This window comes from Juglans microcarpa x Juglans regia, chromosome 2D (genome assembly GCF_004785595.1).
Source record: "Juglans microcarpa x Juglans regia isolate MS1-56 chromosome 2D, Jm3101_v1.0, whole genome shotgun sequence".
Taxonomy (NCBI): Eukaryota; Viridiplantae; Streptophyta; class Magnoliopsida; order Fagales; family Juglandaceae; genus Juglans; species Juglans microcarpa x Juglans regia.
The window spans coordinates 2,536,469-2,547,685 of record NC_054596.1 but is presented as its reverse complement, the minus strand read 5'-3'; the positions used below and the strand labels follow the sequence as shown (position 1 = coordinate 2,547,685).

The following is an 11,217-nucleotide window of genomic DNA, read 5'->3' as shown; positions in this document are numbered from 1 at the left end:
ATGCATATTTTTAACGTTGTAAACAGACATAGACATGACAGACGGATAGAAAGATTGGTTGGTGGGCTGTAAATCTGCCCCTATCCCTTGAAAGGCAAATAGCGGGAAAGGTAAGCAGCTAATCATGTACAGCAGCTTCATTGTTCATCTTCCCCTTGCTACCGGACGAGTGAACTCAGCCATCAATCAGATGTAGATCCGTATGTGCCAGAAAGGAAGTCCCAACTAATCACTGTGACAGCAAATTCACCTATTTACTTGGTAGGCGGCCGCTGTGACAATCGTCACCATAAAACCGGGTCGATAAATTAATATAAGGGAGCACAAATTCAAAAATTGGATCCCTTCCAACAACCAATAAAGCTCTAGTGGACATATAAGATTACGAAGTGCCACGTTATGATACCAGACCTCACTCAAAAGGGAACCGGAACACCTTGCCTGTTGTTCACAATAGCCATTGCCAAATACCGGGTACCCATTCCAATAGGCACCTGTTCTTCAGGTCCCTCCCAGAAGGGGGCTTCGCCCTCGCCCACCAGACGCCAGTATCCTGTCCTGAGGGACTCGGCTTGTTCATCCGTGCAATTCTGAAGTAGAGCTTCCACTCGGAAATTTATCCCAAGAGCACCAAGAAGCTGAGACTGAGTAATTGGGCCATGGACAGACACATCACCTGCAAAAGGTTTAAAAATTGGAATTTATCTTCAATTTTTCACTTTTACTTTATCTTCAGAAGGAAGGGGGTGGGGTGGGGATACTACAGGTACCAACACAATATGCACCTGAAACTTCCTCAGCAGAGCGTCTGATGGAAGCAAAATCAACATATGCACTGAGATCAGCGGATCCAGGATCATCCAGAATGTTGACAAACTTGTGTTTCCGAATTGCCTGACATGTGGGATTGGGCTGATGAGAGGGGAGAAAAAGAAGTATGCACGTAATAATGGGAAAGCTAATAAGAGGGAAGAAAAAGGAAAGAGTATGCAAGCAAAAATATTCACACATCATACGGTTAGCTTGATGACTGCTGATAGACCAACGATGAATTATACATCTTCTCATACAAATCCAGTACCATAATACAGAAACAGCAAGGTAACAGACCTGCAGACTATCTGAGATGACTGCATTCAGTCCATAATCAATTATAAGAGCCCCTCCTCCATCAGAACTTATTCTCTTAGCAATAGTTTGAGTCAATTCCATTGACTTGGGGCAAACCTCAATTTGATCAAGCTTTGCTAACTCTTCAGTTGCAGCCCACTTGCAACGCTTCATTAGATAGAGTGTTGCAGGCGTAGGCTGTGGAGATAGAACAAAGCGAAACCTGACCAATATTATGCAAAAACAATTATATAAACAATTTACTTACCAATTGCACCTGCAGAGAGAGAGACTACTAATTAGATTAAGTTTCATATCCTTACGTTGAGTCTTCTGCCAAATCAACCATCTTCTCACACCAGCCATGAGAAGCCTTCTGTATACAAGATTATTGCAGGATGAGAGAGTAATTTACGCCCATGCAGTGACAACATAATAGAATGTACTGGTATACAGTAAGGATGCTTAATTTGAAAGTTTATCGATATTAAGATCTGAAACTTTGGAAGGCTATCATGTTACTCCAACTAAAATAAACCGGTGGCATCTCATTTGGTTTGAAAAGAGGTGCCCATGCATAGCTTTGTTTCTTGGCTGGCAATTCAAATCAGATAGCTGTTTTCTTCTGGTTGCAGATTTTTTTTGCAGCAGTTTAGCGGCTTCGATTAATTTGCTGCATATTAATGGCTAGTTTGTTCCTTGGTGCTTGTTTACTTACATAAAGGAACTCTTTCATCAAATACCGAAATATGGAAATCTTTATCGAGGCAACACATATAAATGGTCCCATACTCAAGAATGTATATCCCGTGACATCTTCCTTATCCTGAAACCATTTTGGAGTCCATATAACTCTTCAAGTTTTTGCTTCGTTTGGAATGCCCATCCATGACTTGTACAATAAATGGGTACAAGAAATATAAAAAGAGAGAAAGAGACACCAGAATTTACGTGGTTACCAAGGACTACTTTTAGTTTTGGGGGTGAAATCTACTATGTGTGATGATCATTCAAGCTTTTATGGACTCTCATGCTCTCTATTACAGTGCTTAAAATGTTGGAGGAGAGATTGGAGAAGATGAAGATGTCTTGGAAGCTTGAAAGAGGTCTCCCTCTGCTGGTTGCGTATCTCTCCCTTTAGTCTAACTACTCCCTTGTTTTATGTCACTTTATTGGTCAATTCACCCATTGCCAGGGTATTGCATAGAGCATAAACCAAGTTATTGTTATAGATTGCATGGCTAAGTCTATTTCCTTTTTTTTTTTTTGAACTTGCTATCATGGAAAACTAGTTTGTTACATATAAAATGGACACCAGCCAATGACACATTGTCGAGTCAGTTAGTTCATGAGGATTAAAATCATGACAAGATGAACCAAAAGGAAGAGTCTGGTACAACACGTAATAACAGCCAATAAACAGGCAAGACTCATACAAAACAGATTAAAAGGACAAACCTGAAATTGGTGAACTGGTAAGGCATCATAAAATTCATGAGCAATGATAATAGTAGGCACTGGAACAAGGTAGAAGAGAAAAAAGTTGATCAGGAAGAGAAGGAAAAAGATTTGTCACATTTTAACTATTAAAATGCAGGAAAATAAGACATAATTGTTATAATGTACCAAAGATAAAACCATAAGTTGATAATTAAGACATGCCGGCCACATAATGATAAGTTAGTGACATTCAGCATTTAAAAAATTTAAAGCACGTTATATGTGTAGCACTATCATGTCAGTTAAATTGCTTTTGGCAAACTACCATACCATTATTGCTTTCAGATCAAGCATTCTACTTGTTAATAACAATTCTGAATGATTCACAGAGTTCAAATTAAAACATTAGCCTCTAATTAACTGCTGAATGACCTTAACTCTTTGTCCAGCATGATTGAAATTGCAGTACAAAATCCACAAGGACAGCTTCAACTAACAAGCAACAAAGAAAAAACAAACATAGAAAGATCTATTGAACATTATGTCCTCATATATTGCCTTATGAAATTTCATAACAAAGATTTCTCTGGGGATGGAAAATTAGTATCAAGAGGAAGCCATGTTGGCATGCTTATGCGTGTGTGAGTGAGAGGGATAGAGAGCACAGTTTGAAAATCATTTTATTCAATTTCCACAAGAATATGTATGTGTGTGTGTGTGTGTGTGCACACGCGCGTTTGTATAAATATTAATATGTGTGTGTGTGTGTGTGTGTGTGTGTGTGTGTGTGTGTGTGTGTGAAAGAATATGTCTTTCTACTTGCACACACTATTCTGCGAATCTGCTTGTTTCCATTGGTACATATATATATAAGAAGACATTCCTTACCTCCTGAAGGAACCTGCTCTAGTGCAGCATGCCATGTCACAGGAGCTCCAGCCAACAAGCTGAAAGTCTTTTTGTCAACCGTGCCATCCGTATTATTTTCATCCTCACATTTTAAGTTAATGTATTGAAGCTTCTGTAATGTTGGGCTACATTCTACCATATGTATGTTCAACGATTGGACGAAGTGTTTAAATTTTGAGGCACCCTACAATAAAAGCTACAGTTCTTCAAAACTTGAAGCCACCCCTAAACGGAAAAAAAAAATAATAAGCGAGGAAGTGAAGACAGAATTTTGTTATCTCTAACAACAAATAGAAAATCCAAAAAATATGTATGATGAAGAATGTGGTCTCATACACGAAGAAGGTCGGCCATAAGAGTTCCTCGTCCAGGACCCAGCTCAACTAGGTTCACTTTATTTGGCTGTCCCATTTGCTCCCACAAGCACATGGCCCAAACCCCAATCATCTAGATTATATACGCAAGACATGAGAAGTAATTCTTCTTGATTGAGCAAATATTTAAAAATCAAAGCATCTTAGAAAATACTTTCTAATAAGAATTTCATTTCACAGCAGAAACACACAATACAAGTACACAAAGGAAGGCAACTTGGATAATAATGCTCTTCGCTTTAATGAGTCTTCAAAATCATTAGAAGATTAGAGGGGATGTGAACAGTTCAGAGTTTCGTAGCAACTGAATTACCTCCCCAAACATCTGGCTTACTTCAGGAGAGGTTATAAAATCACCCTCTGCTCCAAAAACATCCCGATTAATGTAGAACCCAGCTTTGGGATTTGTCAGAACTTCCTCCATATACTCAGCAACTGAGATTGGCCCACCGCGGAACTTGACAACAGAAAAGAAACAAGGTGTAAGACTAGGGCATGTTTGGTCCTATGAGAATTCTCAAAATTCTCAAACTTTATAATATTTTCAAACTTTTTTTTCCTCATTTTCCAAAACTCAAAAAACATCTTCATTCGAACCCATTTTCCAAAACCCAAAAAACATCTTCATTCAAACCATTTAACTATTATTCACAAAATTTTGAGATACTCGTATTCAAACATACCCTGCAAGTAAAAGAAAACCTCCTAGTGCATCATAAAAGGGGGAAAATCTTCCTATTATAAATTTAGATATTATGGCATATTTAAATGCCACGTGGAAACAAATCATTCCTAGTCTATGAATACATTGAATAGAGTAGGATGCTCCTATCATTGTAAAATGGAAGTGTCCACAGGCATAGTAGGAAACAATATTTATATATAGTACAATATAATTTTCACAAAACCTCTGCCTCAAACTTCACAATGAAGTTATAAACTTGAAATTTTGTGCGTCATAGGACATCTCCATCTCATCTTCATTGGTAGAGCACCGTTTCTGGCGAAAATTTTATTTTTTTATACATAGCACAAACATTCCAGCTCTATCTTGGATCCAACTAACAGCACAGTCCCGCACCTATTCCTTCATTTGCAGTATATAATGTATATACGATATCTCAATTCGTTCCGGCGTTACGAAACCCATTTCAGTTTATAATATTATTTAGAGACTCCATCAAACAATAAAGAAAATAAAGGCATCCCCCGAACAGCAATACTTACATTACTAAAAGTAACATATAAAGAAAGAAAATTGAACAAATTGAACCTTGATAATGCTTTTGAGGTGCTTGATGAGCTCGGAGTCCGGAGAAGGCTCGTGAGAATGCTCTGCCATTGAAAATTCACTTACTAAAAAATTATCTAAGAAAAGAAAATAAAGAAAGCCTTTTTACTAATCGCGTTTGTGAAAATATTTACCTGGAGAATTGTAGAGGCCGGAGCGGTCGATGGAGATTGTGGCGGCCGGTGGAGAAGCGGACAGGTTGACATCGTCCTCTACGTGTTCGACGGATGTACCGTCTGGGACTTGGGACGATGAAGAAGAGCACAAGAAGCGTGTTATAGAAAGCGAATGAGCCGCAGGTGGTGGCACTCGTGCGGAGAGCTGCGGAGCAAAGTAGTAGGCATGGGATGCCTGACGATAAGAAGTGGGAGCTCGCAGAAACAGACGCCTAAGCATTTCGTGATCGCGGGGGAGATCTCCGAAGAGCGGAAACTTATACCTGTCTGTAAATTATTGTTATTTTATTAAGACCCTTACTGATATAAACGTGATGGGGATGTAGCTCAGATGGTAGAGCGCTCGCTTAGCATGCGAGAGGTACGGGGATCGATACCCCGCATCTCCATTTTTCTTTTTCTATCACCACATCTGTATTCCATCATAACCCTTTGTTATTTCGTTTCAGCTTTAAACCGTTTGTTATTCGACTAATTCGTAACTGAAAAAAGCTATTTGCACACGGAAGGGGTACCCCGCGTACACGGGCCTCCACGTGGATGCCGAAAGAAATGCTGCATTTCAACTTGTGAAATTCAAGCCTCCTCTTCACTTCCCATTTCAACTTGTGAAATCCCATCCTCCACTTCGTGCAAACCTTCGTCAAAGCATGCGACCTCTCTGCTTCCCGCCCATGAAATCCCTCCCATCCCCCACTAAATCCTTCGAAAAATAAATCTCTCTTCGACTTTCATTTTTCACAGATCAACAACTCTCTCTCTCTCTCTCTCTCTCTCTCTCTCTCTCTCTCTCTTTATCAGACTATTTTTTTATCTGAATCTCAAAATTATGTGACAACCATGTCTTTCCTTGATTTTTTTGGTAAAATATGTTTGTTCTTATTCGATCTGTTATCTACGATATATATTGCGGTTTTGGTTATTCGATCTGTATGTGTAGCTGGCATCTGCATATGGTTTTTTTTGGATTTGATGAATTTTAGAAGCCCCTAATCTGTACGAAGATTTTTTTCTCTTTCTGTAAGAAAATTAATTCATTGAGTTATGGCTAGTCTTTTAATCTTGAGGCTCTAGTTGTGATAGCTTTGGTTTTGATGTCCTGTTTGGCCGTCGAGAAAGTGAAAGAGAATGAAAAGAAAAATTTGTTTTTTTATTTGTAAAAATAGAATTTATTCTTCTGGTACGTTACCTAAAATTTTCCGATGAGAATATCTTTTATTGCAGCAACCGAGCTAAAATGCATAAGCTTTCTTAGCATTTGGCCAAGGAATGAAGACAATGAAGACAAGTTCAGAGAGGCAAAATATCAGGGATGAGTTATGAGTTGTGGAGGAGAAGAAAAGTTATCAACTTCTTGTTGTGCGGATGAATTGTCGGGTAAGAAGTTTGAGAAAATAGAAGGGAATTGAGATCTGTAAGAGTCACTTGCTGAACCCGTACTACTATTGGTACTACTACCGCTGAAAATGTTGATGAACTAAGGAGAGGCAGAGTTTGACGAGGGATTGAAGGCTAAAAAAACAGTCAAAGTAACAAAAGCAAACACGAAGCCATATACTAAAACAACTGTTCTTCTGGTTTTGAGGATGGGGAAGAGGATCTTGAAGTCTGAGATCAATCTCCCACCTGCGATGAGAATGTAGCCTCGGCGATGGAGGAGGGTTTTTCTTGTTTCTACGTATTTTGTCGAAGACCTTAGAGTAGAAGAGAGTGACACAGAATCATCGTTCAAAATAACAGAGTTGTATTTTTTTTAAAATAATATAAAGGCTGATGTGGCCACCTGATTCCAACGGCTGGTACCTGTAGCAAATTGTTCATAATTATTTATAAAAACTTGCGATTGTCCGTCCACACACACTCAAGACCAATAAACGTTGTATTGACATTCTACACACACACACACACACACACACACACACACAAGACCAGGAAACGTTATTTTACGACAGTAGTAGTTATTAGGTGGGGAACGAGGATTTTTGCCATTGTTTCCTTGACATTTTTTCAAATGGGTGGCATATCCTTGTTTCCATCGTCACTGACTTTCTTCCCCGGGCGAGAAAGCTGAGGCGATGTTTTGTCATCACAGATGAAGTAGACATAGAAGAGGAAAGAGCTGCCCGCAATTGCGACGCCAAAGAGAAACAAGGTTGCAGCCCAGCTAAGAAACGTGCCGAATTCACAAGCAAAGCCGAACAAGATGGCGCTCGCGAAGACCCAAATGTTGAATTGCAAGAATTTTTTCTTAAACGAGTTATCGTTCGGAGGCAACTTGTTAAGCTTAGTGTGACAGTGACCCGACCAAAAATAGGCAAAGTAAACAAAGATGATAAAAGCTATGATGGGTCTGTCGTTGTTGCCATATGCGCGGTACATTGTGCCCAGGCAGCTAATTGTGAGGTTCAGAGAAGCTAGTTGGGGGATCAGAAGCCTGAGGTCTTCCTCGCTGCCATTGGTGTTGCACCTGTTGCAATGAAGGGGAAGAGTATGTTTGCTGCGACCATTGGGCGACATTTTGCAAGGCGGCAAAAGTTTTCTTTTGAGTATCAGCGGCAGCAGCAGATGAAGGAAGCAAATGGCGGATGGTTTGGCAGTGAGCCTGGTTTGGTTCCGGTGAGTTTAGTCGCCTTATATATATAAGAAGGAACCTGGAAAAAATACACGTACTCTTTAATCCCAAAAAGAAGAAGAAGACGCGCGGAAGTTGCCGTACTCATTCTTACCTATTTCCCAAGCAATTCCTGGAAGAATCATGCGAGTTGAGTATTGACTACTTTCACGGCTCACCTTTTCACTTACCAATAAAAAAGAAAAGAAAACTAAAAAATAAAAAAGACTAATTTCATCTCGAAGTTGCTTGGAAATTTCCGGGGAAGGAACTTCGAAACCGCGTAAAAATGTTCGGTAAAATTAATTTGAGCACTGCTAAGTGAGGTACGTTGGGAGGACGGCGTGCGGACGACTGGATTTTCAGTAAATTCCTCTCAAATTCATGTTGTAAAATATCAAAATTCTCCCTTTTAATAAATTCCCTCCAATACAGTAATTATCCCTCCAGATAGACATCAGCTTCTCCTGCACCATCTTCGACTCTTCTCCTTCACTTCTGAAACACTCTGATATCTCAAGCTTTCCCTTTAAAATTCTGTGGTATGTAAAAGCCTCACTTTATTACTTTTAGGCCAACTATCATATTTATTTTACATTTTAAAATTTTAAAGATAAAAAAATGAGGCAAAAGCAACAAATTTTTCTGTCTGCTTCAACTTTTAAAGTCTTAAGAAAATTCTGTTCTTTTACTTCTCAACATAAACAACTCTTGACTTCTATTTCGGTATGAACATATTCCCATAATTTTTTTTTCTCATTTTCTTTTCATTTGAGTGCCCAATCAATATGCAGAAAACTCTTTTACTCCTAATTTAGTCATTTCACATTTTCTTTTGTGGAGACAATCATTTCATCTTTTTCTATGTGGAGACAATCAATTCCACTACATTTTTTGTTGTTTTGTATGCTAAAATATTGTTGTTACTTTAATTTGTTGTTCTTGCAATTATGCTCTTCCTGATCCTCATGTTTTTATTATTTTAATAAAATCAAAATCAGAAAGAAGAAATACTCTCTTAAATCAAAATCCTCCAGAAGAAATACTCTTTGAAATCAAAATCAAATACATAAAAGATTTTAACAATAAAATTTACCCTCTAAAATTAAAATAAAATAAAAAAAAAGAAATACCAGATTTGAGAGAGAGAGAGAGAGCCTACTTGCACATTGCTTTCATCATTACTATAGATTTCCATAATTCATAATTGGGGGAGGTATCGAAACGGCAATATTTAAATTAATTAAAACTCATCGTTTCATTTAATCTTGCGTGAGGAGGCCTTATTTTGGACCGCACCCATAATTATTCAATTAATTTATAACTCTATGTAATTTATTGTGAGTGATATTAAATATAATTTTAGGGTATTTAATTTTCTTGCACTCATTTTTAAAAAAATAAAATCTATTATTAAAAATTAATTTTTAATATAAATCCCCACTTATCAATTTCTTTTTTATTTTTTTAAAAAAGTGCGAGACTTGCATACTCTAACTCTAATACTAAAAATATCATTTTCTTGATACTTAAATTGTAAATATTTTTATAAAATAATATAACCTAATATTTATAATTTTTTACTTTTACGAAATTTATTTATTAACCTATTATTTATCTTTGAGTTTCATTATATCAAACATTAGACATTTGCTTGAGTTAATATGCAAGAATAATATGCCATTATTTCCATGAATGTTATTTTATATGGTGCGAATATGTCCTATTATAATACCATTATTTTTATGAACATTCTATCAAATATTGATTTGTTTAGTCCAGACTTTAGAGAAATTATCTTGAAACTTGAATTAAAAAAAAAAAAAGTTTCTTCATTGATTTAATCCCGTTTGGATTCAGAGAAGAGTTAAGATATTTTTAAATAAGTTGAATAAAATATTATTAGAATATTATTTTTAATATTATTATTATTTTGAGATTTGAAAAAGTTAAATTGTTTATTATATTTTATATGAAAATTTGAGAAGGTTGTAATGATGAAATGAGATGAATTGAGATGAGTTGAGGTGAGTTTCTAATCCAAACAAGGGCTAAGTTTTCATTTTCTTTTTATTCCCTGTAGATTTTATTTTCATGTTTGAAACATATAGAATTATGTTAGATTATTAAGGAAAAAAGCTTCCAAACACAATCAAAAGTAATGTGTCAAATTACCAGGAAAATCAAAAGTATGCTGGATTTTTATAAGTTGTTTCAAATTACCAGAATCTTTGTGTACTGAACTAGAGCAATAATGACCAAATTTTGGTGGGGGTAAAAAACAAGAGAAAAAGAAAATTTATTGGATGAGTTGAAATAGGATGTGTGCTCCTAAATATGAGGGTGGAATGAGTTTCAAGGATCTCAGAACATTTAATGAAGCTTTATTAACAAAGCAGGGTTGGAGGTTAATGCAAAATGAAAATAGCCTTCTCCATAAAGTTTTTAAAGCTAGATACTTTCCACGTAGCATTTTCCTAGAAGCCAAGTTGGGCCACAATCCTTCCTATATTTGGAAAGGTATAAGGGAAGTGAAAGACAAGATGACAGGTGGTTGCAAATGGAGAGTGGGGAATGGAAAATCAATCCGAATCTAGAATGACTTCTGGATTCCTGGTTATAAATTATAATGGAGGAGAAGATCAGGGACAGTGAAGCTAAAGTGGATGAATTGATAAATAACCACACTAGATGGTGGGATGTTTCGAAAGTGAGAAGCTTATTACTACTAGCAGCAGCTATTGAAGTGTTAAAAATGGTTATTAACCTTGCAAAACATGAATGTATACAGATTTGGGCAATTGAGAGATGTGGGAAGTTTAGTGTGAAAAATGTCTATCGTTTATTTAGAGACAGGAAAATGGCAACTGATGGAGGGGAAACATCTAATGTTGATCAACAAAAACGAATATGGAGGGACATTTGGAGACTGAAAGTCCCAAACAAGGTGAAGATTATTGCATGGAGAGCATGTATGGTAGACTACCTACAAGATACAATTTGAAGAAGAGGAAAGTTATAGAGGAAGCTAACTGTCAGTTTTGCTTTGGGGCAGAGGAGGATACTAAACATGCCTTGTATCAATGTTCAACTTTGAAGGAAAGCTGGACTAAACATTTAAATGTTTCTTATAGCACTGAGCCTAACCCAGTCTTTGTGGATATTGCTCGACAGGTAAGTGAGAGGGGTAACAAGGAAGAGCTGGAAAAGTTTTTTTTTCTTATTGCTTATAGCTGCTGGTTTAGAAGAAATCAAATGGCTTTTGAAGGCAAATTATTGGAAACAAAAACTGCTATTAATCAAGCC

General features: G+C 36.9%; 1 protein-coding gene and 1 non-coding gene across 3 annotated transcripts; one reads left to right on the top strand and one right to left on the bottom strand.

The window, feature by feature from the left end:
- Positions 1–205: 205 nt before the first annotated feature.
- On the bottom strand, positions 206–5,574 carry LOC121249141 (protein arginine methyltransferase NDUFAF7 homolog, mitochondrial). Of its 2 annotated transcripts, none has more exons than XM_041147840.1 (10): positions 5,259–5,574; positions 5,107–5,168; positions 4,147–4,290; positions 3,796–3,906; positions 3,439–3,643; positions 2,569–2,627; positions 1,434–1,486; positions 1,111–1,333; positions 786–912; positions 206–676 (listed from the first exon to the last, which is right to left on the bottom strand). In XM_041147840.1, exons 1-10 carry the CDS (start codon positions 5,518–5,520, stop codon positions 417–419), a joined length of 1,506 nt encoding a protein of 501 aa, XP_041003774.1. In that variant the 5' UTR covers positions 5,521–5,574; the 3' UTR covers positions 206–416. The 2 variants fall into 2 exon arrangements, with proteins under 2 accessions (XP_041003774.1, XP_041003775.1); XM_041147841.1 differs by having other exon boundaries at positions 786–894; positions 5,259–5,569.
- Positions 5,575–5,616: 42 nt separating this feature from the next.
- On the top strand, positions 5,617–5,689 carry TRNAA-AGC. Its single transcript has one exon. It is a non-coding gene; the product is annotated as a tRNA-Ala (tRNA).
- Positions 5,690–11,217: the final 5,528 nt, after the last annotated feature.